Here is a 26,101-nt window from a genome sequence, read left to right as displayed (position 1 = left end):
TATTTCTTTTGAATTCTCACTACTGTTAGTATATAACTGTATTTTATGTTCCAACTATTCTCTTTCTTTTGCATTTTGCAATGATTTTACCCTGCTCATTTGCTATTTTACTAATATGATTTTTCAATTCTCTTCTTTTTAATCAGATTTGCTAAGGACTATCAATTTATGAATTAAAAAAGTTTTTCTATGGGATTTCCAATTCTAAATTATTTCCCCTCTAGTTTTTAATATCTCCTGTTTTGTGCTTATTTTAGATTTATTTGTGGATTTTCCAATTTTTAAATGCATGTTCAGTTCTTCAATATTCTTTTTCTAATTTGTTAATGTATGATTATAAGGGCAATTTATCAACTGAAGCAGCTGTGTGGTGCAATGGATAGAGCCCCAGGCCTGAGGTCAGAAAGAACTGAAATACTTTATAGCTAGGGGACTTGGTCAAGTCACTTAACCCTATTTGTCTCAGTTTTCTCAATTGTAACAATAAATTAGAGAAGGGAACATCAAACCACTCCAGTTTCTTTGCAAAGAAAATCTCAAATGGGGTCCTAAAAGGTCAGACATGACTGAACAATATCTACAAAAAACATTGTCAGGATATAGTTTTCCCTGAGCTCTACTGTAGCTACATACCAAAAATTTGGTTGTACTGGTTTTACCACTTTTAATTTTTTTCCTACACATTTATTCCTTGGTTATATGCTTTGTTCTTTAACACAATCATTATTTAAGATTTCATTGTTAAGTCTCCATTTGAGTATTTTTGATGGGAGTCCCTGAATCAATTTCTATTTTATTGCACTCTGATGAGTAAATGCAATAGTTATTTCTGTCTTTTTATGTTTGCAGTGTCTCTCTGCCCTAAACCATGATTAGTTGTTTTTTAAAGTTCAATTTGGTGCAGAGAATATGTTTATTCTTTAGCTGTCCTATTTAGAAGATGATACACCACAAATCTTTTAACTGACGTCTCCAGCATTTTCTTCAGTTCCTTAATTTCCCTTTAATCTATTAGATGTTTCAAAAATTGACTGAAAAATGACTAATCTATAAATATAAAAACACAAACATGTTTGTACGATATTCACCTGCTTGCCACTGAGGAGAGGGTAGAAAGAAATTATGTAACTTAAAAATGTGAATATGCATGTGGATAAATGTTGAAAAACTTTTATAACATGTAATTGGAAAAATAAAGCATCAATTAAGAAAAATAAACTACCCCCACTTCATTTTTTATAGCTCAAGAGTACTACACCACAATCATATGCCATAACTAGTCCAGCCATTCTCCAATTGATGAGCATCCCTTCAAGTTCCAATTCTTTGCTACCACCAAAAGAGATGCTGTAATTTTTTTTTTTTAAATAGTCATTTTCTGGGGCGGCTAGGTGGCACAGTAGATAAAGCACCGGCCCTGGAGTCAGGAGTATCTGGGTTCAAATCTGGTCTCAGACACTTAATAATTACCTAGATGTGTGGCCTTGGGCAAGCCACTTTAACCCCATTTGCCTTGCAAAAAAACTAAAAAACAAAGCAAAAAATATATATATAGTCATTTTCCTTCTTTGATCTCTTCAAGATATAGATCAAGTAGTGGTATTTTTAATCCTAACCCTTTTCAAAAATTTGTTGGGTTTTTTTGACCACCACCTCCCTGAATTTGCTCTCCCTTTTATTCCCCCTCCCCATTCACGTATCTTTTATCTTCTTTCCCTCTTATTTTCTGATTGACTTCTATACTCAACTGAAAGTGTGTATACTGGGTGAGTATGAATGTTTATGCACTTGTGTCTCTGTATGTTTCTCTTCTTCCCTTTTTGGACCAATTCTAATGAGAGTGAGGTTTCAAGCATTGCCCAGAATTTCTCCATCCATGATAAAGGTTCTTCATTTCAAGCTTCTTCTATGTGAGAAAATTTTCCCCATTCCCCCTTCTCCCAGTGCATTCTACTTTCTTACCCTTTCATTTTAGTTTGTATTTGAAAGATACCATTGCATCATGTTCAGCTCACACCTTCCGTCTCTGTATAATTCTTCTACCTGCTTTAATCACAATAAAGTGCTTAGGAATGACTGCTATCGTCTTCCCTTACAGGAATCTAAACAGTCTGATCCTATGAATTCCTTAGGAGTTTGGCTTCCTGTTTATCTGTATATGCTTCTCTTGAGTCTTGTGCTTGATGTTGGGTTTTGTTTTTTGAAATTTTATTATATTTTTCCGATTACATCCAATGATAGAGTTTCAACATTCATCCATTTATAAATTTATGAGTCTTACATTAGAAAATTTAATGTTCAAGCACAAGATAATGTTCATCTTTGGTCTTTTCATCAAGTATGTTTGAAAGACTTATTCATTAAATACCCGTTTTTTTCCTTCAATAATTATACTCAGTTTTTTTGTTTTTGTTTTGTTTTTGTTTTTGTAAGACAATGGGGTTAAGTGGCTTGCCCAAGGCCACATGGGTAATTATTAAGTATCTGAGGCCGGATTTGAACTCAGGTCCTCCTGACTCCAGGGCTGGTGCTCTATCCACTGAACCACCTAGCCGCCCCTAAACTCAGTTTTAATGAGTAGGTTATTTTTGGTTATCATTCTAGTTCCTTTGCCTTCCAGAATATCGTATTCCAAGCCCTCTGCTCCTTTAAGGTGGAAACTGCTGAATCTTACATGATTATGACTGGCTCCATAATATTTGAATGGTTTCTTTCTGGATGTTTGTAATATTTTTCTCCTCACCCTGGGAATTCTGCAACTGGCTACAATACTCTTGGGAATTTTTAGTTTGGGGATCTGTTTCTTTAGGTGATCAATGAATTTTTTCAGTTTTTACTTTACCCTCTGCATCTATAAGGGCAGATTTCCTGGATGTCTTGAAATATGATGTCTACATTTTTTTATCACTGCTTTCAGGTAGTCTAATAATTCTTAAATTAACTCTCATCAACCCATTTTCCAGGTCAGTTGTTTTTAATCTATGAGATGTTTCACATTTTCCCATATTTTATTCATTCTTTTGACTTTTATTGTATCTCAGTCTTGTGGAGTCATTAGTTTTCACTTTTCTGATTCTATTTTTTTGGGTTAGGTTTTTTTTTGGTTAGGCAATGGGGTTAAGTAACTTGGCTAAGGTTACATAGCTAGGTAATTATTATCTGAGGCTGAATTTGAACTCCGGTCCTCCTGACTCCAATGCCAGTGGTCTATCCACTGTACTACCTAGTTGCTCCCAATTCTATTTTTAAAGAATTATTTTCTTCAGTGAGATTTTATATCTTTTTCCCCCTTGGTCAATTCTGCTTCTTTTTTTTCAGTAAATTTTTGAATGTCTTAACATTTAGATCAATTTTATTTTTTAAGGTGTTATTTTAGTATTTTTTTGTGTTGCTTTTTTTTAGTTTTTTGCAAGGCAATGGGTTAAATGGCTTGCCCAAGGCCACACAGCTAGGTAATTATTAAGTGTCTGAGGCCGGATTTGAATTCAGGTACTCCTGACTCCAGGGCCGGTGCTCTGTCCACTGTGCCACCTAGCCACCCCTTGTGTTGCTTTTAAAAGAACAACCAATTCTTTTGTTTCAGAATTTTCCTGTATCTATCACTGTCATTTCTTTTTACCAATTTATCCTCAACCATTCTTATTGCTCTAACTGTTCCAGAAATTCTTGTTGGGCTTGAGAAATTCACCATTTTTCTTTAAGGTTTTGGCTCTAGCTGCTTCCATATTATTATTTTTTTGAAGTTATATTTTTTTTCCCTACCACCATAGTAGCTTTTTTAGGTCAAGCTTTTGTTGTTGTTTGTTTGCTCATTTTTCAAGGCATTTCCTGACTGAACTTTTATGTTAAAGTTGCTCTGTTTGGGCTTGAGGAGGGGAAGGAGGAAAAGACCCTGTCCAAAACTTCAGAACCTTTCAAACTGTTGTTTTCAGAGCTGGTTCTGGGGTTCTGCAAATTGTCAATACTTCCAAGGTGCTGGGATCTGAAGGCCTTGGTCTCTGCTCCTTTGGTCTAAGGTCTGGTCTTTACCCAGGAAATGTTCCTGGTTCTCTGCAGCCACAAAGGCAAGTGCTCTCCTCTAATCTAGAACTGTGTCAAGGGCTCTTGCTCCCTTCTGACTGACTCCAGGTGCTTTTCTCTACCCAGAACTGCTTTTATGGGCAACAGAGTTGCAAATCAATGCCAGCTACACCTGGTGGCAGCAAAGGATCCCCTGTAAATCTCTTTCTAATCAGTTGTCTGGGGCTATGAGCTCCTGAAGCTGCTGCTGCTGCTGCTATGGCAGATCAGCACTTGTGCTACCTCCAGCATATTGTGGGCTGGCTCTCACCCCACAAACCTTTCCTGCCAACTCCTAAATCGTCTTAGGTTAGAAAAATGTCATTCTGACCTTTGGTTGGTTCTGCCACTTCAAAATTGATTTGAGGAGCTATTTTAAAGTTGTTTAGAGGGGAATATTGGAAGAATTTGACTGGGGTTCTACTGTTCTCTTGATTTCACCTTGACCTTTTTTAAAAAATCTGTCTGAAAACTTCCTTTATTTAATGATAGTACGTATCTCTGAGAAGATCAAATAAGATAATAATTGTAAAGTACTTAGCATAGTGCTTGAAATATAGCAATATATATTGGCTATTATTATTATTACTTCTACTATCATTATTGTTTATTTTTTCTTTGGTGAGGCTTGCAATTACAGACTCCAAATTTTCGTTTTCTGTGCAAAACAAATTCTTCACTCATAATTCTAATTTTTTACATCATTCAAGAATAGCAGATTGTAGCTCCATGTTCTTTTTAAATTCCACAGAATCCTCAGCTTCATCAAATGACAAATAATTATCTTCCCTTTTTTTAAAACAGTATTATTGATGCCTGAACTCAATGACTAGATTTGGATACCACTATTTCTTTCTGTTGTTAAAGTTTTTCCTGATGATTTACCTGTTTATGATCAAGGACAAGGAGTTTTCTTCCTCCTGAAATCCTTGGTATTTTCAGTCTTTTGACTCCTTATTTTCCTTGTCACTAACTTCCTGGTTCCTCCCCATAACTGACATCCTTAGGGGCTAAATCTCAGGAATCTCAACTTCTTTCTACAAGTTCATCAGCTTGGGTTTCTGTCTGTGGTCCCAGCAAGATACTATGTTCTTTCCTTCAGCCACGGTGGAATATTGCAGATTCTTGCATCCACAGTGCTTTGTCCTGGGGACTTGCTCCACTCCCTCTATTACTCAGTTCTCCAGTCTGTTCTGGCAATTTAGAGATGACTTTTTTTCTGCTACCACAGTTCAGATCTTTGCATCTCTGGGCTGTAACCTCCTGAAAATTGACGTTCCTGAGGGGCTGTGGCTAAGCTGGCTTTTGAATTCCAAGCAAACTTCTGAGGTCTGGAGCACTGGAAAGAGGATGAGGGGAGTAGGATATAGGAATTTTTAATGTTAGCCTGTGTTCTTGGGTCTTCTAGTTCAGTCTCTCTGTTGGAACTATGGTAGGGGGTGAAGTGCATTTAATGAGCTCAGGATCAGTGAGTATGACATTTCTGGGCTTCAGGTTTTTGGATTTTGGTTTTATACTCTCCTTTTGGATTCTGGGTGTCCTAGACCTTGGAGGCTACTGAAATTGTTTGATGTTGCCACAGAATTTCTGGTCTGAAGAAATTTGAGAGGTTGTAGGAAACAGAAAATGTTTAGCTCTCCATCTTGCTGTTCATGTGACCTGGAATTCTCTCTTCCAACCTTCAGTTGTTCCTTGACTTAACCTATTGCCTACAATTATTCTCCTATCACCCTCAAAAAACCCTCACTTGACCCCTCCTCCATTTCCTGGTTAATCTCCTCGAGGGAAGGACTTCTATAACAGGTGGCCACTTTTTCTCCTCTCACTCTCTTCTTACCTCTCTATAATCCGGCTTGTGAAATCTTATCATTAAGTCAAAACTGCTTTCTCCAAAGTGACTGATAATTTCTTAATTGCAAATCTCCTGGCCCTTTCTCAATCTTCAACCTTTTTAACCTCTCAGAAGTCTCTGACATTAACAATCACCCTGTATAAGCTCAAGATTCTTCACTATCATTTTTTTGTGATACTTCTCTTTCTTGGTTCTCCTCCTACCTGTCTGACTCCTTGATAGTATCGTTTTCTGGATCTTCATACAGCTTGTGCCCATCACCTAAGGTTCTGTACTGTGTCCTCTTCTCTATACTATTTCATTTGGTGATTTCATCAGCTCCTATAGGGGTATGGGGAGGGGAATAAGCATTTACTATATGCCTCCTGTGTGCCAGAACTGTGCTAAGCACTTTTATAAATACTATCTCATTTGATTCTCACAACAAACCTGTAAGATAGTTACTATTATTAAGCCTATTTTACAGTTGAGGAAACTGAAGAAAACAAGTTAAGTGAGTCAGGCACAGCTGGCATCTGAGGCCCCTTTTGAACTCAGTCCTTCCAGACTTCAAACCCATGGCTCTATTCACTGCTGCCATGGATTGACTTATTATCACTATGTAAATGACTTTCAGATCTGGCTTCTCAAGATTGTCCCCTTTGCAACCCCCTCTCACACATCTTCTATCTTTCCTGGTCTACTGCCTCAATTCCTGAATTTCCTTTGATGCAGGGAAATGATGGAGAGAATTATGAATGTAGAAGAAACAAATTCTGTAATCTTAAATGCTGTTAAAATCTTGTTAAATCAGTGGAGGTTCCCCCACTCTTGAGATGTAAATTGACTCCCATTATTTCACTGTTTAATGTAAAATGTGTATTCTGATCTCTTCAGTCTTCAAACCTCTACCCAATTCCCATCCGGAAGGGGTGGGGAGGGAATTCCCCTCTTGCCCTCTGGATAAAGGGCAAAATCCTGAGTTGTATCTCTGCTAGAAGCCAGTCACCTCACCTCCCTCTCTCTGGCCCAGTCAACTCTGCTTGACTTTTCTTTTCTCTCTTTCTTTACCTATCACTCTCTCTGTTTCTGCCTCATTCTCTGTCTACTAGGTCTTTATTATTCAGTCTGTCTTAAGTGCTTCTGACGCCTCAAGAGAAGTATTTTACTCTGTTTACTTTGTTATATTCTATAAGAAAATCCTGATCAGTTTTAACATCTCAGGGAGCTGTGAATTCCTTCACCTTTTCAGTGGCCTTAAATATTCTGTCTTCAATCATTAAATCTTAAAAAAAATCAGCAACACCTTCACCCTAACCCTCCCCCATTTGAACCCTCTAACCCCACTAGTGATCATCTGCCTTCTCCTGCGTTTTCTGGCTAAAACCCTTGAGAAGGACATTTACTGTAGGTCCACCTCTCTAATCTGGTTTCCAATCTCATCATTCCACTGAAACTGCTCTCTCCAAAGTTACTAATCTTTAATTATTCCCCAACTACTGAAGAATAAAAACTGAGTCAATCACAGCATAGGTTTCCTCTGACCCCCTGCCTTCTCCACTTCTCTAGTGTCTTGATGTCTGCAAGAGCTACTGGGGGGCTGCTAGTCTCAAAGCTCTTCCGTGAACTTTCAAATAGGTTCTTCCTTTCTACAGCATAGGCTGACCATGTCACTCCCCCTGCTCAATACAGTCCACTCAAAATCTACATAAAATTTCTGTCCCTTGCCTCCCCCCACCCCAAGTTCTGCAATATCATCGAACAGTCTAGAGGGACCCAATGGAGCAGGTTTTGTCCTGATCCATCTTGTCTAAGCAGGCTTTGCAGCTTGTGTAAAACCAAAAGTGGCAAGAAGAGCAAGCTGCACATAATGCAAATTCGTATTTTCTTGAACAAGCCACTTTCTCTGTTCTTTTGTGTTCATGGAGAGCTCATTCACGTTGGCACTGATGTTCAGAATAAAAAAAAAATTCACAAGAACAGATATGAGGAAATTGGAGGAATGGTTTATACTAAGTGGAAGGGGGTATGATTACATCATTATGATTTGACTGGGTCCTGGAGTTTAATGGATTAGTGTTGTTTGGGAAACTTTTCCAGAGGAATAAAAAGGTTCACTATAGTGACACTCAAAGAAGTCAGAAGCATGCATGTGGAAAATGCTTATCAGTAATTTGGCATACAGAACCATTCTAAGGAACTTGCCAATTAATATTCACTTGAGGGAGTTCTGAATTTCTATCAGAGTGTTTTTTTTCTGAACTCCTCCATATCCTGAGTAATCTTATTTTTTTCTCTATAAAACATATGGCATCATTAAGACTGTTTGTATTTCAAATTTCTTTTTACAGAACAGGATTTTTTTTTAAAAAAATTTTAATTAGCTTCTTAAATTGAATACTATTGTCCTTGACCAGGTTTTCCCTGAGCTCTGCTAAGAATAGAAATTAAGAAAACAGGTAATATCAGAGAAGGAATATTTATTTTTCTTTACTTTGGAACTTTTGCTCAATTTAGAACCTCCTCTCTAAGATGATGTAGGTGCAGTTCAAAGTTTCTTAGCCAGGGAGCATCTCCATGGGAATCACAAAAATCACAGATTTTTAGAGCTGTAAGGAGTCACAGAGGCTATCTCATCTGATCCCCATGTAAAAGGAATTCCTTAGAGAACACACTGGTCAAGTAGTCATGCATGTTCTGCAGGCAGACCTCCTGAACAAGCAAATCTGGCACCTCTCCAAGGAGCCCTTTCCACTCTGGAACAGTTCGGATGGTTCACAAGTTTTCCTAAGATTGAGTCTAAATCTGTCTCTTTGCAATGTTCATCCATCACTACTACTCTGAGGTCAAAGGAAACAAAGTGAATATTTCCTAAATCTCAGAGAGCCCTGCAGCTCTTATTTGACATAAGACATAAGGCTAAACTCTCTTAATCCTTCAATAGATTCTCATGTGATACAGTCTTAAGTTTCCTTGTCAACCTGATTTCATTTGAACACTTCCTTCTTAAGCTTTGGGTACCCAGAAATGAATATAATTCTATAGGTAAATTTTGGAAAGAACATTGCACTGTAGAACTTCCCTCCTCCTAGAAACAATATCTCTCTTAATGCAGTCCAAGATTTTATTAGCTTTTCTGGTTGTTCCATCCTGTAGCTAACTCATGGAGCTTGCAGTCCATAAAGTCTCTAGGATCCTTTCAAAACATTCAATCAATCCCTATGAGGTGTGCTAAGTGGTGGGGATACAATATAAGGCAAAAGACAGTGACTACCCTCAAGGAGCTTACAAACTAATGGGAGACAACATACAAATAAATATAGGCAAAGCAAGGAATATACAGGATAAACAGGAAATAACCAAGGAAAGCTACTAGAATTAAGGAGTTGAGGAAGGTTTCCTTGTAACAGGACTTGAAGGAATCTTCAGCAGAATGGAGCAGAGTCTTGTTCATAAACAGCCAGGAGGCTGGTATCACTGGAAGGAAGAGGAAGTGTTTTGGGAATAAAGTCTGGTCTGGTTGGTTTTTACCCTTAGTTATCAAAAACAACCAAAATGATATCACTATGAGACAAATTACAGTGTGTTCAAGTAGGGCCAATCACACTGGTATGAGCTCAGAATACTCTGTCAAGGGTTGGGCACCAATAGTCCATGTGAATGCCTGGGGTGTTGATTCTTAACTTACAAATGTCATGTTTCCTTTGAGCTGCTTCAATTCTGCCTTTCTCATAGAGGGCAGAGCACTGATGAGGGCCCACCATGCTGAGCGATCCTATGCCAGTATCTCCCAGGCTGTACAATCAATTCTAAAGTTCTTCAGAATGACCTTCAGGCTGTCCTGCTATCTTCTGACCCTCTTGTGAGTGCTTGCCCTGGGGCCATAAAATAGCTTTTTTTTTTTTTCAAACTTCTAACATTGCGTACAGTCCATCCAAGTTGCCCTCTTTGTAGTAATGTTGGAATGCTTGGCAGTTTAGCTAGAGAAAGGACCTCAGTGACTGATATCTTCTCTTGCCAGGTAATCTTCAGAATCTTCCCAAGACAATTTAAATGGAAGCAATTCAGTTTGCTGGCATGGCACTGGTAGACTGTCCAGGTTTCATAGGCCTCCCTGAAAAGGACACTGCCAAGGGAAGTGAACTTACCCATAGTACTCAAAACTTCTCCATTTGCTGTCATTGACGATTCCACATATGGATGGTTGGCACTGGCTGATGGAGCAACTGAGCTTTGTTGTGTTTGTTAGGTCAATGTGAGCACCAGTATCAGAGAATCGAGCCATACTTTATTGCATCTGAGCTTCAGAGGCTGCATTGACTTGACAATCATCTGCAAGCAGAAGATCCTGCACCAACACTCCCCTGCTTTGATCATGGCTTGTAGCCTTCTCAAGTTGAAGAATTTACCATCAGTGCAGAAGTTGACCTTGAGGCCATGTTCATACTCAATGAAGGTATCTGATAACAAATGGCTGAAAACATTGTGCTAAAAATGGGAGTAAGGACACAGCTTTGTTTCACTGCATTGGTGACCAGAAAGTCTTGAGAGCATCATCCACTATCCAGAACCCAAGCAAGCATGCTGTCATGAGACTGACACACAATATTGATGAATTCTCCAGGCAACCAAATTTTGACATAATGTTTCATAAACCCTCACAACTTGATGGTATCAAAGGTCTTGGACAGATCAGCAAATGTTGTACATGGCCTTGGTTCTGCTCCTGGCATTTCTCCTGGGGTTGTCAAGCTGCAAACACCACACTATATCATCTGCTCCTCAACCCTTTCTGAAACAACACTGGTTCTCAGGGAGGCGACCACCTTCCAAATGAAAGATAAGCCTATTGAGGAGGACTCTGGCAAGAATCTTACCAGCAATGACTGAGAAACATCCCTTTGATTGTCACAGGACTATCTATTCCCTTTACCTTTACTGAGATGGATGGTGCAACTATCCTTGATTTCTTAGGGGATAACCTCCTCGGGTAATATAACCTGGAAAATTTCAGTCAATTTTTGGATGAACAATGGACCCCCACTTTGTAGAATTCATCTGGAACACAATCAGTCCCAGGTGCTTTGCCTCTGGAAAGGAGCCTAATAAAACCTCTTCTTCAATTGGAACAGATTAACTTCAACTTGAAGTAAAAAGTCAGTGGTTTCTACATTGATTGATGATGGTCTGTTAAGAATACAATGGAAGTGTTCAGTCCATCTCTCTAGGATCATGTCCCTATCATTAATCAATGTGACTCCATCAGCACTGAGTAGCTGAGATGCAGCACAGATCTTTGGTCCATAAATAGCCTTCTGGACATATAAAAGCAATTTGGATTGTTACTATATGCATAAAACTGAATAAGATCTAAGAAGACAGGAAAGGTAGGCTGGGGTTTTTATTGCCAAACAGAGCATTTTATATTTCTTCCTGGAGGCATTAGGGGCACACTGGAAATTAGTGAGGGAGAGATCTGGTCACATTAGTGCTTTAAAAGTATACTTTGGTGGGTGAATGGAGAATAGACTAGAGTAGGAAGAGACTTGAGGCAGGCCAACCACCAGCAGGTGACTGCAACAGACCAGGTGTGAGGTGATAAGGGCCTGTACCAGAGTGGAGTAGTATCACAGGAGGGGCGGGGTAATATTAGGGAGAGAAGGGGACATATCAGGGAAAGATGGCAAAGATAGCATTAAAAAGTCTTGATAAAAGCTTGGAAATGGCAAGTCTCTTATGAGCCTGCAGAATGGGAAGATGGTGTTACCTTCTACAGAACTATGAATGGGGAGGAAAGAAAATGAATTCTATTTTGGATATATTAAGATTAAGATGTCTCTTGAACATTCCATTTAAAAATGAAAGGTAGTTAAGAATTGTGTGATTGGAGGTTAGCAGAAAGGTTGGCGTAGGATAGTCAGATATGAGAACTGTCTTTATAAAAAATGATCATTAAAGTCATAGTCCCTGATGAAGCACAAGTGTAGCACAAAAGAGGGAGAAGGGAATAGAGGGGTCCAGGAGGATCCAGCAAAAAGAGAATGAGAAGGAGCAGATCTGCAGAAGGAGAACCAGGTGACAGGGGTAGCCTTAAAACCTAGAGAGAATGGAGTATCAAAGATCAAAGAGAGTCAAAGGCTGCAGAAAGATTGAGAAAGAGAACTGAAAATGGCCATTGGATTGGATTTGCAATTAAGAGATCACTGGTAACTTTGGAAACAGTGATCTTGGTGGAACAATAATGTCAGAAGCTGAACTGTGAGGTGTTAAGAGGAAAACTGAGGAAGCATCTATTGCAGATGACTTTTTCTAGGAGTATAGCTACAAGGGACAGAAAAGAACAATATAGGGTATAGATATAGAATGATAGCAGGGATCAAAGTATCAAGTGAGAATTTTTTTTCAGGATAGGAAAGACATGGAATGTTTGTAGGGAGGAGGGAGAGAAAGACTGAAAATGTTAGAAAAGGAGGATGATAGGAAGAATAGTATGTTGAAAGAAATAGGATGAAAGAGAGTCACTTGACCAAATAAAGGCTTAGTCTTGGGGAGGACTAAGATCATTTCATTATGTGATTCAGGAGCAGAGGAAAAAGTGGTTAAAGGGACCTGTGTCATAAATGAGGAGGAGTGGGGGAAGAGAGTTCATGATGAATGGCCTCAATATCCTTCTGTAAAGTATGAATTCCTAGAAGTTCTCAGCTGAGACAGTAGGGAGGAAGGAATTCATGGGAGACTTGAAGAAGGATAATAAGACTTGAAAGAGTCACTGTGGACAAAGGGATAGTTAGTTAATTGGAAGTTTGCCTCCCTTTTCAAAGGTATTGCCAAATAACAATGAGGGCCCAAATGAGGTTGTGTAACATAAATTTATAGTAGACCCAGTCAGAATATTTGTGTGATTTTCTCTATCTTTATTTAGCAATACAAAGATAGGTGCAAAGGAGGTAAATGATGGGGCTAATCCAAGTCCAAGCCTTGGCTAGATGTAATAAGCAATATAATAGGGGAGCTAGGCATTCAGGAGAGAAAGAACATTGTAGAACTGAATCAGTTTACCAAGGAGTCAAGATGAGAAGTTGAGAGATTGGCCTACTGCAGGGGAGATAGTCTGGGGAAGAGAATTGAGGAGAAAAGGGAATAGAGGTCATGGCATGAATGAAGAGTGGGGTGTTGTAAGGGAAGGCAGAGGCAGAAATGAAAAGTCAATAGGTCATGGTTGGATGAGTGGAATTTTGAAATCTTGAACATGGAACTGGTACTTTTATAGGTGATGGCAAGTTCAAGGGTATGATGATCTTTGTGTGTGGCTGAAATGGGTGGAGCAGTACTCATAGGAGTAAGTGAATAGCTAAGGAATTGAGTGGTTAGGGTTTATGAGGGAAAATCAATATCGATGTTGAAGTCCCTTAGTATGAGGACACAATTGAAGAAGACAGAAAAATTGTAATACAAGTATTGATCTTGGGGCGGCTAGGTGGCGCAGTGGATAAAGCATCAGCCCTGGAGTCAGGAGTACCTGAGTTCAAATCCGGTCTCAGACACTTAATAATTACCTAGCTGTGTGGCCTTGGGCAAGCCACTTAACCCCATTTGCCTTGCAAAAACCTAAAAAAAAAATCATTGAGGAAAGAAAAGGAATAACTTTAAGGTCTTTAGAAGACAATTATCAAGATTTTGATTGAGTAGTAGATATGAGTAGCCTGAACCTCAGAGGAAGAAAGATTACTATGTTACAGAGGAAGGGGGAGATCCTGGAAGTGCCAGTGGAGAATAAGGAGTATTCTAATTCTCCTGCTTCAACCAGTGGCTGAGGAGAATGAATGAGGGGTACAGTCAGTATTGAGGGCTGGGAAGACTATCATCAAGCAGAATCCAGGTTTCCATAATAGCTAGTAGATAGAAAGAATGGGAGAACAAAAGATTTAAGATGAAGGGAATTTTTTGGCTATGGAAAAGGCATTCCAGAGGGCATAATGGAAGGGGGCTAAGTGGTATTAAGATGACACAATAGGGTGGGAGTGTTGAGAGAGATGGAAACAAGAAATCTATACTTTCTCCATTATACATGAGAAATTAAACTTTTATACCCAAGTGCAAAGTGTAAATTAATCCCTATTGAATTTCATCTTAAATTCAGACTCATGATTTCTGGATCATGTGTCCAAGAAGATGGTAGACTAGCTATTTTCTCTGATCACTACAACCTCATAAACATCTTCAGAACATAAATTATTTACCAAAGACAAAGCAACTTCAGCTGTCTCAAACAAGTTTTTTTGTTTTTACAAGACAATGGAGTTAAGTGACTTGCCCAAGGTCACATAGCTAGTTAATTATAAAGTATCTGAGACTGCATTTGAACTCAGGTCCTCCTGACTCCAGGGCTGGTGCTCTATCCACTCCATCACCTAGCTGCCCCTCAAATAAGATTTTTAAAAATGAACTAAGTTCATTTAACATCCCTGCCCAACAACTACTACTGGCAAAAAGGCTGCACTAACTAAGGTGAGGACCAAGATCCACAGGCTTCCAACAAAATCAAATCCTATAACCCCATCCACCACCTCTTTCCAAAGTCATGAGATCTAGGCTTCAGAATTTGAAAGTCTACTGGGGCCATGAGGCCAGCATAATGGGAGCCTTCTGGAGAGCAAACACCTCAGCAGGAAATTAAAACATCAGAGAGAAAGACACACACACATCTCTGGGCTTGAAACAAGAGTTCTAATCTCTATTCTGACCACCCCACCCTTCCTTCTCAAAGATTTGGAAATACAAACTATAGAAATCAACCCTATATAGCATCAGCTTAGCAGTGCTTTGAACTATTGGCCCAGGGAGAGAATGGAAAAGAGTAGAGCAGGACATCGTGTCTTTGTGGTGGGGGAAAGAGAGGAGGCCAAGGGTATGAGGCCACTTCACTAAGACTGAGGAAAGTCCAGTCAGTTCTGTCAGCTGGAAATAGGAACAAGACCTAGGCTGATAAACTGTAAGTTTTTTAGATGCTATGAGATCCAGACTCCAAGGAAACGACCATCAGAGGAAAGAAAATCAAAAAGTGAGGAACGGGGGAAAATAAAAAAAATAAAGAAAAAATAAAGAAAAACTTAAAGACCTTAACATAAGCAGAGAAGTAGACAGGAAAACATTAAGAGCAGAAGGAAATATGACTTCCAGATTTAGGAAACAAGTTCAAGTATCTATTAAAAAAATCATAAAGTTAAAGAAAATGATTCAATACTCTATCAGACAGATGACCCTATGGAATTTAAGGAGAACACAGAATAACTACAGGCAGTTCCACAGTGGTTTAAATGAGCAATAAAAATTATGAAGGCAAAATTTTTGTCCTACATATTAAAAAGAATTGACAGAACAGAAAAACTGTAATCTATGATGCAAAGTCTCATAAAATTAATAATTGACAGTCTAAAACCAATGATGTGAAGGGCAACCTAGAAGAGTCGCAAAGCACAATAACAGTAAAAGAAAAATCGTTCTTTATTGAAGTGAAACATAATGATCTTTGAGAAAAAATGCATAGAGACAATCTAAGAATCACAGGTCTCTCAGAAGAATACAAGTCAAAATGCCTGACTACTATAAGAAATAATGAAAGAAAACTGCCCAGAACTTGGGCAATACAATACAAAAATGAAATACCAAATCAAAGAATTCATAGATTTTTCTCTAGGAAAAAAATTCAAAACTCCAAATAAAAGACAAGCAGTGGTTTAATTTAACAATTCAATTCAGAAACAAGTTGTGCAAACCAGGAGAAAGATCTTCAAAGACAAAGATCTGAATAACACAAGACAATAGTCTATCAGAAAACATAGAATAAAATGGATTATGTTCTGAAAGCAATGGCTTCAGGATAGTCCAGGGTGACTTACTCTGTGAATCTGAACTTAAAACACAAATGAAAACAGATGGACATTCAAAAGATGAATTTTAAACATCTTAGATACCTTAAACATATTCACCAGAATTGAAGAGATTATCTGCTTCTCGATCACCTCAAACGACAGTAATATATTAAGCAAGGTGAATGAATGTACCAGTCAAGGACAGCAAGAACAAAGAGTAAAAGCAGAGAGACCAGTCAGAGACTTCTAATAAGAAACTAAAGATACCCAAAAAGACAGAGTGGAATTTAGACAGAAGTAACAATGAAGGGGGCCTAGAGTATTACTATTTCCCCAAAAAAACATTACAATTCATTATTATTGTTAACATTCTTTTCTTTTCAATTTTTCAATCCCAAATTCTCCCCCTCCATGCCAACCCACTCCTGTACCCACTGAGAAGGCAAGCAATATCATATAAATTATACATGAAATTATGCAAAACACATTTCCATATTAGTCATATTTTTAAGGCAAGAAAAATAGTGAGAAAAATTATACTTTGGTTTGCACTCAGATTTCATCACTTATTTTTTTTATCATGGGTTCCTTGGAATTATCTTGGATCAATGTACTGATCAGAGTAGCTAAGTTATTCATAGCTGATAATCATCATTACAACATTGTGGTTACTGTGCAAAATGATCTGGTTTTTCTCACTTTATTTTGCATTAGTTGTTATAAGTCTTGCCATGTTTTTCTGAAACTGATTTCATTTCTTATACCACAATAGTTCTCCATTACAATTATCTACCACAACTTGTTTAGTCAATCCTCAATTGATGAGCAACCACTCAATTTCCAATTCTTTACTACCACAAAATAGAAATAAAGATCCTTTGCTTTTTTTCTTTGATCTCTTTGGGATATAGACCTAGTAGAAGAACTATATCAAAGAGTGTACTAGAGTCCTTGGGCCTAGTTCCAAATTGCTTTCCAGACTGGCTGAACCACTCCATTATTTCACCAATAATTTATTAGTCTATCTATTTTCCCTTATCCCCTCCAGTAGTTATCATTTCTGATAGGTCTGAGGTTGTAGGTACCTCAGAGCTGTTTTCATTTGCCTTTCCCTAATTGTGATTAGAAGCATCTTTTTCATATAACTATAGATAGCTTTGATTTCTTCTCTGAAAACTGTTTATATAATTGACTATCAATTGTGTGGAATGGTGCTATTTTTTATAAATGATTCAGTTCTATAGTTATTTTCAATCATGTCCAACTCTTCATTACCCCATTTGAGGTTTTCTTGGTAGAGGTACTTGAATGTTTTGCCATTTCCTTCTCCAGCTATTTTATAGATGAGGAAACTGAGGCAAACAGAGTTAAGTGACTTGCCAAAGATTATATAGGTGGTAAGTATTTGAGGACAGATTTGAGCTCAGAAAGAGGAGACTTCCTGACTCCATGTTTGAGTGAACTTCGTTCTATACTCAGTGTACATTTAAGAAGGTCTTTATCAGAGAAACTGGTTGTAGAGATTTTTGATATGACTTCATTGTCAAATAGACAATGAAGTCGTATCAAAAATCTTAATCCCTTGAATGAGGTCCTATCAAAAATATTGATCCCTTGCCAATTAGGTCTATTTTTGCTTTTGCTTTGTCTGAGATCATTTATTTTAATTTTGTGTCTGTCTTTTAGTAACTTTCTACAGTTTTTCATTTTTTGGAGATTATAATATAATTAATTCACACCCATCTGCTCTGTCTGTTGGCTCCTTTTAAATGTCTAATAATGCCAAAGTGCTCAGGAGTTAAATGTATTAATTTCCCATATAGAAAGGTAAATGGTTTAATTTTAATGATAATTTCTCTTTTGTATTTACTTTTATGTTTCTTTTGAGACTTCTGTTTGACTTTCAAATTTTCTATTCAGTTTTGGTTTTTTCATCAAGACTGAAAGTCCTCTATTTCATTAAATATATTTTTTCCCTTGAAGAACTAAACTCAGTTTTGTTGGGTGGGTTTTTCTTGATTCTATTCCTAACTCTTTTCATAGGGTCACCTCTTCACTGGAAACAGCAGTGGGATTTGGCAGCCCCCCAGGTTGGCAGCCTTTCAAGGATCACACTGTTCACCTCCTGGTGTGAGGAAGGGGCTAGAAGAGGTGCCCTAAAAATTATCTGCTTACCCAAACCTGGTCTGATTACTGCAGCAGGTGGGGATCTCAAAAACACACAAAAAAATGACTGCACTCACCATCAGTACATGGAACATGTGCACACTCACAGACAGCACAACAGCCAAAAGACCTGAAAGATGAACAGCTCTTGTGGCGAGAGAGCTCGACAGGTATCACATCCAAAAAGCAGCCCTGAGTGAAACAAGGCTGGCAAATGAAGGCCAGCTTACTGAAGCTGGAGCTGGATACGTGTTTTTCTAGAGTGGCCACAGTGAAGGGGGGCACTGTGAAGCTGGGGTAGGTTTTGGAATCAAACCTAATCTAGCTTGAATGCTACCAAAAAAAGTGAACGACAGACTTATGATAAGGAGATTGCCACTTACAGGAAGTATCATGCCACCACTTCCTAAGGAAGTCAAAAAATTTTTGTGAAGACATGGAGATCCTTATCATCAATGTACCAAAAGAGGAAAAGCTTCTAATTCTAATTCTGAGTAACTTTAATGTTAGCGTAGGCTCAGAAAACCAGACATAGCAGGGAGTCCTTGGGAGGAATGGAGCAACAGCAATGGTCACCTACTACTGAAGACTTGTGCATCTCATGACCTTCTCAATCACAAACACTGTCTTCTGATTACCTAAACACAATACACCTTCCTGGATGCACCCTCAGAGCTGACATTGACATCTAACTGACTATGTGACTGTTGAGGAGAAGACAGACAGGATGTGAGAGACCAAGGCAATGTGGGGCACAGGGGGTTGGACTGACCACAGACTCATCCTTTCCAAGACAAACATTCACATTCAACCAAAGTGGTGGCCCCAAGTCAAAGCAACTACTAGAAGACTTTAATATCTCGCTGAGAGGGAACAGTTTCTTGCTAAATTGGAGGGAAAACAGTTGGCAATAGTGGGGCAGAAAAGGAGTGGGCAGCTTTCAGAGCTCTGGTATACAGCACTGCACTTGCTTATCTGGGCCAGAACACTCACAAACCCCAAGACTGGTTTGATGAAAATTGGTTTGCTGGTGTGCCCATCTGCCAAAATGGTTTACAGGGGTGTCACCACTGTGCTTGCTCCAACTTCTTGGAACCACACATGAGAGTTAGGTGGCTTGGGTGGACATCAAAGGTGGCAGCCCTCACACCAGAGGTACTAGTCTTTCTTGAACACACCCTACATTCCTGTCTTGCCTTGGGAAAGAAAAGGAAGGAAGAATTTATTAAACACTAGGTGGAAGGCCCAAGCTTATGATGGCACAATAGCATTCCATTCACATACTCTGATTTCTTTAGCCATTCCCCACATTGGAGGGTACCCCATAGTTTCAGAGTCTTGATTACTACAAAAAAAGAATCACTATGAATTTTTTTAACATATTTATCCTTTTTCATGTTCTTTGATTTCTTTAGGTATTAGTATAATTAAAAGTGTTATTGATACACGTTAATTATTGCTGCTGCAGGTTTCTCTCCAAAATACGGTAACTTTATCTTAGCATCATGCATGTGGTGCATAGTTCATTGATTGTGCCCAGTTTGCTGTGGGGATGGGAAGAGACCAAGTCACCAAAACTTGTTTCTCTTCTAGATGAGGACTAGACCTTGAGGCCAGAATTTCTTTCCTTCCTTTTTTTGGGGGGGGGGGGGGGAGCTAATAAAGCAGCAGGAAGGTGACTGGCCTTGGAGACACAATTTACCCTTTGGAATATTCCATTCCAAGTCTTCCACTCCTTTAAGGTTTCAGTGGCTATATTTTGGGTGATTCTGAATGTGACTCCATGATCTTTGAATGGGTTCTTTCTGACTACCTGAAGTATTTTCACTTTCATCTGAGAGCTCTGAAATTTGACTAAAATATTTCTCTCAGAATTTTCATTTGGGAATATCTTTCAGAAGGTGATTTGTAGATTCTTTCATTTTCTACTTTATGTTCTGGAACAAAAATAGCAAGGCATGTTTTTTTTATAATTTCTTGAAAGATTATGTCTAGACTCTTGTGATCATTGCTTTCAAGTAGCCCAATCATTCTCAAATTATATTTTCTTGATCTATTTTCCAAGATAATTTTTTTCTTATGAGATATTTCAGACTCTTCCTTTTTTCCCCATTCTTTTCATGTTGTCTTAGTTCCCTGTAGTCTCATAGAGCCATTTGCTTCCATTTGTCCAATTCTGATTTTTGAGGAATTCTATTCTTCAGTGAGATTTTATATATCTCATTTTCCATTTTGGTCAATTCTGCTTTGTAAGGTATTATTTTCTTTTAGAATCTTTTGGTGCCTTTTTAACCAAGCTATTAATTCTATTTTTATAGTTTTCTTCTTCTCCTCTCTCATTTATTTTCCCAATTTTTTTTCTTTTATCACTTATTTCTCTTTAACTATTCCAGGAATTCTTGTTGGACTTGGATACAATTACCATTTTTCTTTGAGGCTTTAGCTGTTGTCTGAATTCATCTTGGTCTTCCCTTGCCACTATAGTAAATTTTTATGGTCAAATACTCTTTTTCTTATTTGTTCACTTTTTCAGCCTATTTCTTAACTCTAAACTTTATGTTAAAATTAGGTTCTGTTGAGTTGAGTGTGGGAGGGCCCTGCAGGTTTTTTTGTGCTGCTATTTTCAATGCTAGTTTTGAGGGTCTATAAGTTTTTGATAGTGCTTCCAAAATGGTATGATTTGGGGGAAAAGTATAGTCTCTGTTCTCTTGGTCTTTGCACTGGTCTTTACCCAGGGAGGGTCCTTAGTTCCCTGTAACGTCAAGTGCTAGCATGCCTCTCTGCTCCTGATGTATGTATATAACCAGGGCCTCTGCTCCCTTGTGATCAACCACCAGCACTCCTTTCCACCCTGGAACTCTGACCTGGAATTGCATACCCAGTGTCAGCAAAATCTCTTTCTTGACCAGATGTCCAAGCCCTGACTCTCTCTGGGCTGACAGCTTTTGAAACTGCTGTGGCTCCTGCTGCCACCAACAGATGTGTGGGCTCCAAGCAGGGCTCTACTTTGGTGAGGCAGACTTCTGCTGTTCACTGGCAGAGAAATATCTCCACCTGATTTTTCTGTTGTGTTCTCTTACTCCAAAATTTGATTGGGGAATTATTTTCAAGTTGTTTGGAGTGGAATGCTGACCAAGTTGAACTGAGTAGCTACCCCTTATCTGCCATCATGGTTGCACCTTCTGGGCCAGGAGCATTATTGACTGCAGGGGAATCAATGCTTGTAGGAGTTCCCATTTACAAAATGGGACATAAAGAGGGAAGGGTATGAAATGTGAGAAAGGGAGCAGGGAGATAAAGGGAATGGTGTGATTATGTAACTGAGGGCCAGCAAAAGGAAAAAGTGACTCTTGTGAAACCTGAACTTCAGGCTCCTGGAGGCAGCCCCAGGGTGCTGGGAGCCAGGGCTCACAGCAGTGAGGGCAGTTTCCTGACCTACACCCTGGGGAGCACTGGACACAACTTGGAAGATCTGGGGGTGGGGTGCTCTGCCAGAGCCAGCAAATGAAGCCCAGTCCTCAGGGCACTTGGCAAGCAGCGTGCGCATGGCAGCCCAGATACAGGAACCAGAAGCAGACAAAGCCAGTAACAGGAGCCTCCAGGCAACTCAGGGTTGAGTACTCAGCCTAGATAGGGGAGTGGAGAGAGAGAGAGAGTGCCGAGGTCTGTCCTCTGTACCTGGAACAGGACTCAGCGGCTCTGACCACATTTAGATCCTGATCACAGTCTAGGCCCCCCATAGAACAGCAAGGGCCCCCCCAACCTCAACCCCATGGCAGAGGGGTACACTTGTGGTCATTTGCAGACCAGAAGGGAAGACATAGCCTCACAAACTGAGATCCTTGGGGGGGGTCCCAATAATACTCAAAAGCTCAGGAAGCACCCCAAACCGCAGGCACAGGCTGGGGAAATGAGTAAACAGAGAAAAAAGAGGAACACCATTGAGAAATACATTGTCTATGATCCCAAGAAGGATCAAAATACTCAATCTGAAGATGAGAAAGTACAAGCTCCTGCATCTAAAGACTCCAAGAAAAACGGAAATTGGGTTCAGGCTATGACAGAGCTCAAAAAAAGATTTTGAAAATCAAATGAGGGAGAAATAGAAGAAAAATTGGGAAAAGAAATGAGAGATGCAGGAAAAACATGAAAATTAAGTCAGCAGCATAGTCAAGGAGATCCAAATAAATACTGAAGAAAATATCATGTTAAAAGCCCGCATAGGTCAAATGGATAAAATAGTTCAAAAAGTTATTGAGGAGAATGCTTTAAAAAAGCAAAATTGGCCAGATGGAAAAGGAGATAAGAAAACTCTCTGAGGAAAACAAATCCTTCAGATCTAGAATGGAGCTGAAGGAAGCTACTGACTTTACAAGAAGTCAGGACATAATACTTAAAAACCAAAAGAATGAAAAATTAGAAGAAAACATGTGAAACATCTCATTGAAAAAACAACTGATCTGGAAAAAAGATTCAGGGAAGATAATTTAAAAATTACTGGGATACCTGAAAGTCATGATCAGGAAAAGAGCCTTGACATCATTTTTAAAGAATTCCTACAGGAAATTTGCCCTGATATCCTAGAAGCAGAGGGCAAAATAGAAATGGAGAGAATTCACCGATCCCCCCGAGAAAGAGATCCCAAAAAACCAACCCCCAGGAATATTACAGCCAAGCTCCAAAACTCCCAAGTCAAAGAGAAAATATTACAAGCAGCCAGAAGGACACAATTCAAATATCGTGGAGCTGCAGTCAAGATCACACAGGACTTAGCAGCAACTACATTAAAAGCTCGTAGGACTTGGAATATAATATTCCAAAAGACAAAAGAGCTTGGAGTGCAACCAAGAATCAACTACCCAGCAAAACTGGCAGAACCCCTCCTTCCCTCTTCCAGGGAAAAAGATGGACTTTCAATGAACCAGGGGAATTTCAAATGGTCCTGTTAAAATGGCCAGAGCTGAACAGAAAGTTTGATCTTCAAATACAGGACTCAGGTGAAGCATAGAGAGTGGAGAAGGGGAAAATATGAGGGAGTTAATGATGATGAACTACATGTATTCCTGCATAGAAAAATGATATTGATAATACTCATAAGAAACTTCTCATTTAACAGGGCAGGTAGAAGGAGCTTTTATAGAAGAAGCACAGGAGAGAGCTGAATTTGAAGATATAATATATTGTAAAAATGGAGTCAATGGCTAAAAGGGAAATGTAATGAAAGTAAGAAAAAGGAGAGGAGAAATAGACTAAGATATTTCATACAATAAGATTTTTTTATAACAATGAGCTATTGCAATGATATGAAAAGGGGGACGGCAAGAGGGAATGAGGGAATCTTCACTCTCATCAGAGGTGGCTAGGAGAGGAAACAGCATATATACTCAATGGGGTATAGACATCTGGAGTAAGAAGGAGAGAAGGGGGACGGGGGAAAGGGGGGAATATGAGTGATGGAGGTAAAGATGGACCATGGGGGGAGAGTGGTCAGATATAATACATTTTCTTTTTTACTTCTTGCAAGGGGCTAGGATTGGATGGCCTGTGTGGGAGCACAGGGCCAGGTGGTTGCTGGGCCTTAAGGGGTGCTATGTAAGTTCATTGCCTCTTGGCCACAGGACTGGTGATCAGTCTGCTGCACCACTCAGCTATTCTACAGCACATTTAATAAGAGGGACAGAATGAAAGGAGAGATAAAATAGTGTATTGAAGTGGTGAAGTACAAATGGAGGGAGTTGCAATCAGCAAAGGCAACAGTGGAAAAATATGGAAGTAGTTTTTGTGATGGACTTATCCTAAAGAATGTGATCTACCCACAACAGAGCTGGTGGTGTTGAACACAGACCAAGCACTATTATTATTGTTATTATTATTATTATTATTATTATTATGGGGTTGTGAGGCAGATGGGGTTGGGTGGCTTGCCCAGGGCTGCACAGCTGGGTGATTGTTGGATGTCTGAGGCCGGATTTGGACCTGGGTGCTCCTGACTCCGGGACTGGTGCTCTGTCCACTGCGCCACCTGGCCACCCTTATCATCATCATCATGATCATCATCATCATCATCATCATTTTATTTTGGCTTTAGCAGGGCAGTGAGGTTGGGGTGGCTTGCCCAGGGTCGCACAGCTGAGTAATTGTTGGGTGTCTGGGGCCAGATTTGAGCTTGGGTGCTCCTGACTCCAGGACTGGTGTTCTGTCCACTGTGCCACCTAGCTGCACCTATTATTACTATTTTTTAATTTTAATTTTTTCTTCTTTCTTTTATTGCTCACGAGGGTCTATATTTTTTGAGGGGAGGGGTATTATGTTTACTCTTAAACAAGAATATTTTAGTAATGTAAAAAAAATCTTTTGTACAAAAACAAAATAATTATAATTAAAAAGAAAAAGAAAAGCCTGTAGGGTAATGATTTGGGTGGGGGAAGGATTGAAAAGTGGGAATAAGGTAGAAAGTCTTGCTTTGGGGTTAGAAGTCCAACTATGAATACCCCCAGAGATAAAAAGAGATGCTTTTTAATAGGAGTTAGGGACCTGGTGCAGGATGTTGTCTGGGACAACATCTTAGGACAGGAAGAAGTGAAATTACTGGGGGTAATTGGTACTTAGGGAACCAACAGAGTATGATACCGATTACCCTCAGGGATTCCTCTTCTTCCTGTCCTAAGATGTTGTCCCAGACATCATCCTGCACCAGGTCCCTAACTCCTATTAAAAAGCATCTCTTTTTATCTCTAGGGGCATTCAGAATTTTAAAAGGATGATTAATAAACTGAATATGTATCAAAAAATAAGAAAGTCGGGGCGGCTAGGTGGCACAGTGGATAGAGCACTGGCCCTGGAGTCAGGAGTACCTGGGTTCAAATCCAGTCTCAGACACTAAATAATTACCTAGCTGGTGGCCTTGGGCAAGCCACTTAACCCCATATGCCTTGCAAAAAATCCTAAAAAAAAAAATAAGAAAGTCAACAAATAAATCTAAAATAACCACAAAAGAAGAGATACCAAAAGTTACAAGGGAAACATGAAATGAAAACAAGAAAACATAAAATAAAATCAGTTATTTGAGAAGAATTACTAAAACTGATAAATCTTTAGCTAATCTGAATTTTATTTTAGTTTAGTTTAGTTTTTTAGTTTTTGCAAGGCAACAGGGTCAAGTGGCTTGCCCAAGGCCACAAGGCTAGGTAATTATTAACTGGTCTGAGGTCGGATTTGAACTCAGGTACTCCTGATTCCAAGGCCAGTGCTCTATCCACTGCGCCACCTAATCGCCTAATCTAAATTTTAAAAAAGAAAATCAAATCAATAAATGAGCAAGATGAAATCACAGCAATTTCAGAAAAACTAAGCAGAACATGTTATTTATTCACAGTTAAATACTAAAAAAACAAAAAATACAAACAAATTAGGATACCTTTAAAAACATAAAATACTCAAACTATCCGAAGACTATTTAGAGATATTAAGTAATCAAAACTTGGAAAAAGAAATATGCATAGCAGTTAAAGTAACTATCAAAAGAAAAAAAAAACTCCTGAGTCTTATGGATTCATAGAAAGATTATATTAAACTTTTAAAAAAAACCACTGATACCCATAATTCACAAAGTTTTCTGAAAATCTGTAACAGAAAGCCCCTACCAGAGCCCTTTTTGTGTAAGACAAATATATTTTTCATTTCTAAACTAGGAAAGATAAAACACAGAAGGAAATCTTTAAGTCAATATAAGTAATAAATTTTGAGTCAACTTTTTTTGGATCCAGTCAGACTACTATAATTTGTCTAAGAAATCATTTATTATGATCAAATGTGATTTATACCAGGAATGCAAGGATAGTTCAACAATAAAACAACAGTTTCAATTATATTAAAAACTAAAATGTCCAAAACCATGAGACAAAATACAACACTTTTTTATGCTAAATGTCTAAAAAAATAGGCATAGAAGATTTTTTTCTTTTCTTTTCTTTTTAAGATTTTTGCAAGGCAATGGAGTTTTAAGTGGCTTGCCCAAGGCCACACGGCTAGGTAATTATTAAGTGTCTGAGACCGGATTTGAACCCAGGTACTCCTGACTCCAGGGCCGGTGCTTTATCCACTGTGCCTTTTGGGGTGGCTAGGTGGCGTAGTGGATAAAGCACCGGCCCTGGAGTCAGGAGTACCTGGGTTC

The 26,101-nt window shown here is 38.9% G+C and overlaps 1 protein-coding gene across 6 annotated transcripts in view; it reads right to left on the bottom strand.

Annotated features, from left to right (window-relative positions):
* OSBP2 (oxysterol binding protein 2) overlaps positions 1-26,101 on the bottom strand; it is a 273,029-nt gene that overhangs the window by 144,479 nt on the left and 102,449 nt on the right. Inside the window, exon 1 of one of the 6 annotated variants that reach the window (XM_074206359.1) lies at positions 6,115-6,232. The exons of the other annotated variants lie outside the window; for them this stretch is intronic. Within the exon in view, the coding sequence (XP_074062460.1) occupies positions 6,115-6,169 (55 nt within the window). The 5' untranslated portion in view covers positions 6,170-6,232. Of the gene's footprint in view, positions 1-6,114; positions 6,233-26,101 lie in introns of those variants that run through there. 6 annotated transcript variants of the gene reach the window in all.

The sequence above is a fragment of the Macrotis lagotis genome, chromosome X (assembly GCF_037893015.1).
Source record: "Macrotis lagotis isolate mMagLag1 chromosome X, bilby.v1.9.chrom.fasta, whole genome shotgun sequence".
NCBI classification, from domain to species: domain Eukaryota; kingdom Metazoa; phylum Chordata; class Mammalia; order Peramelemorphia; family Peramelidae; genus Macrotis; species Macrotis lagotis.
Note: the sequence above shows the minus strand (reverse complement) of the source record. Positions and strands in the feature narration are given on the sequence as shown.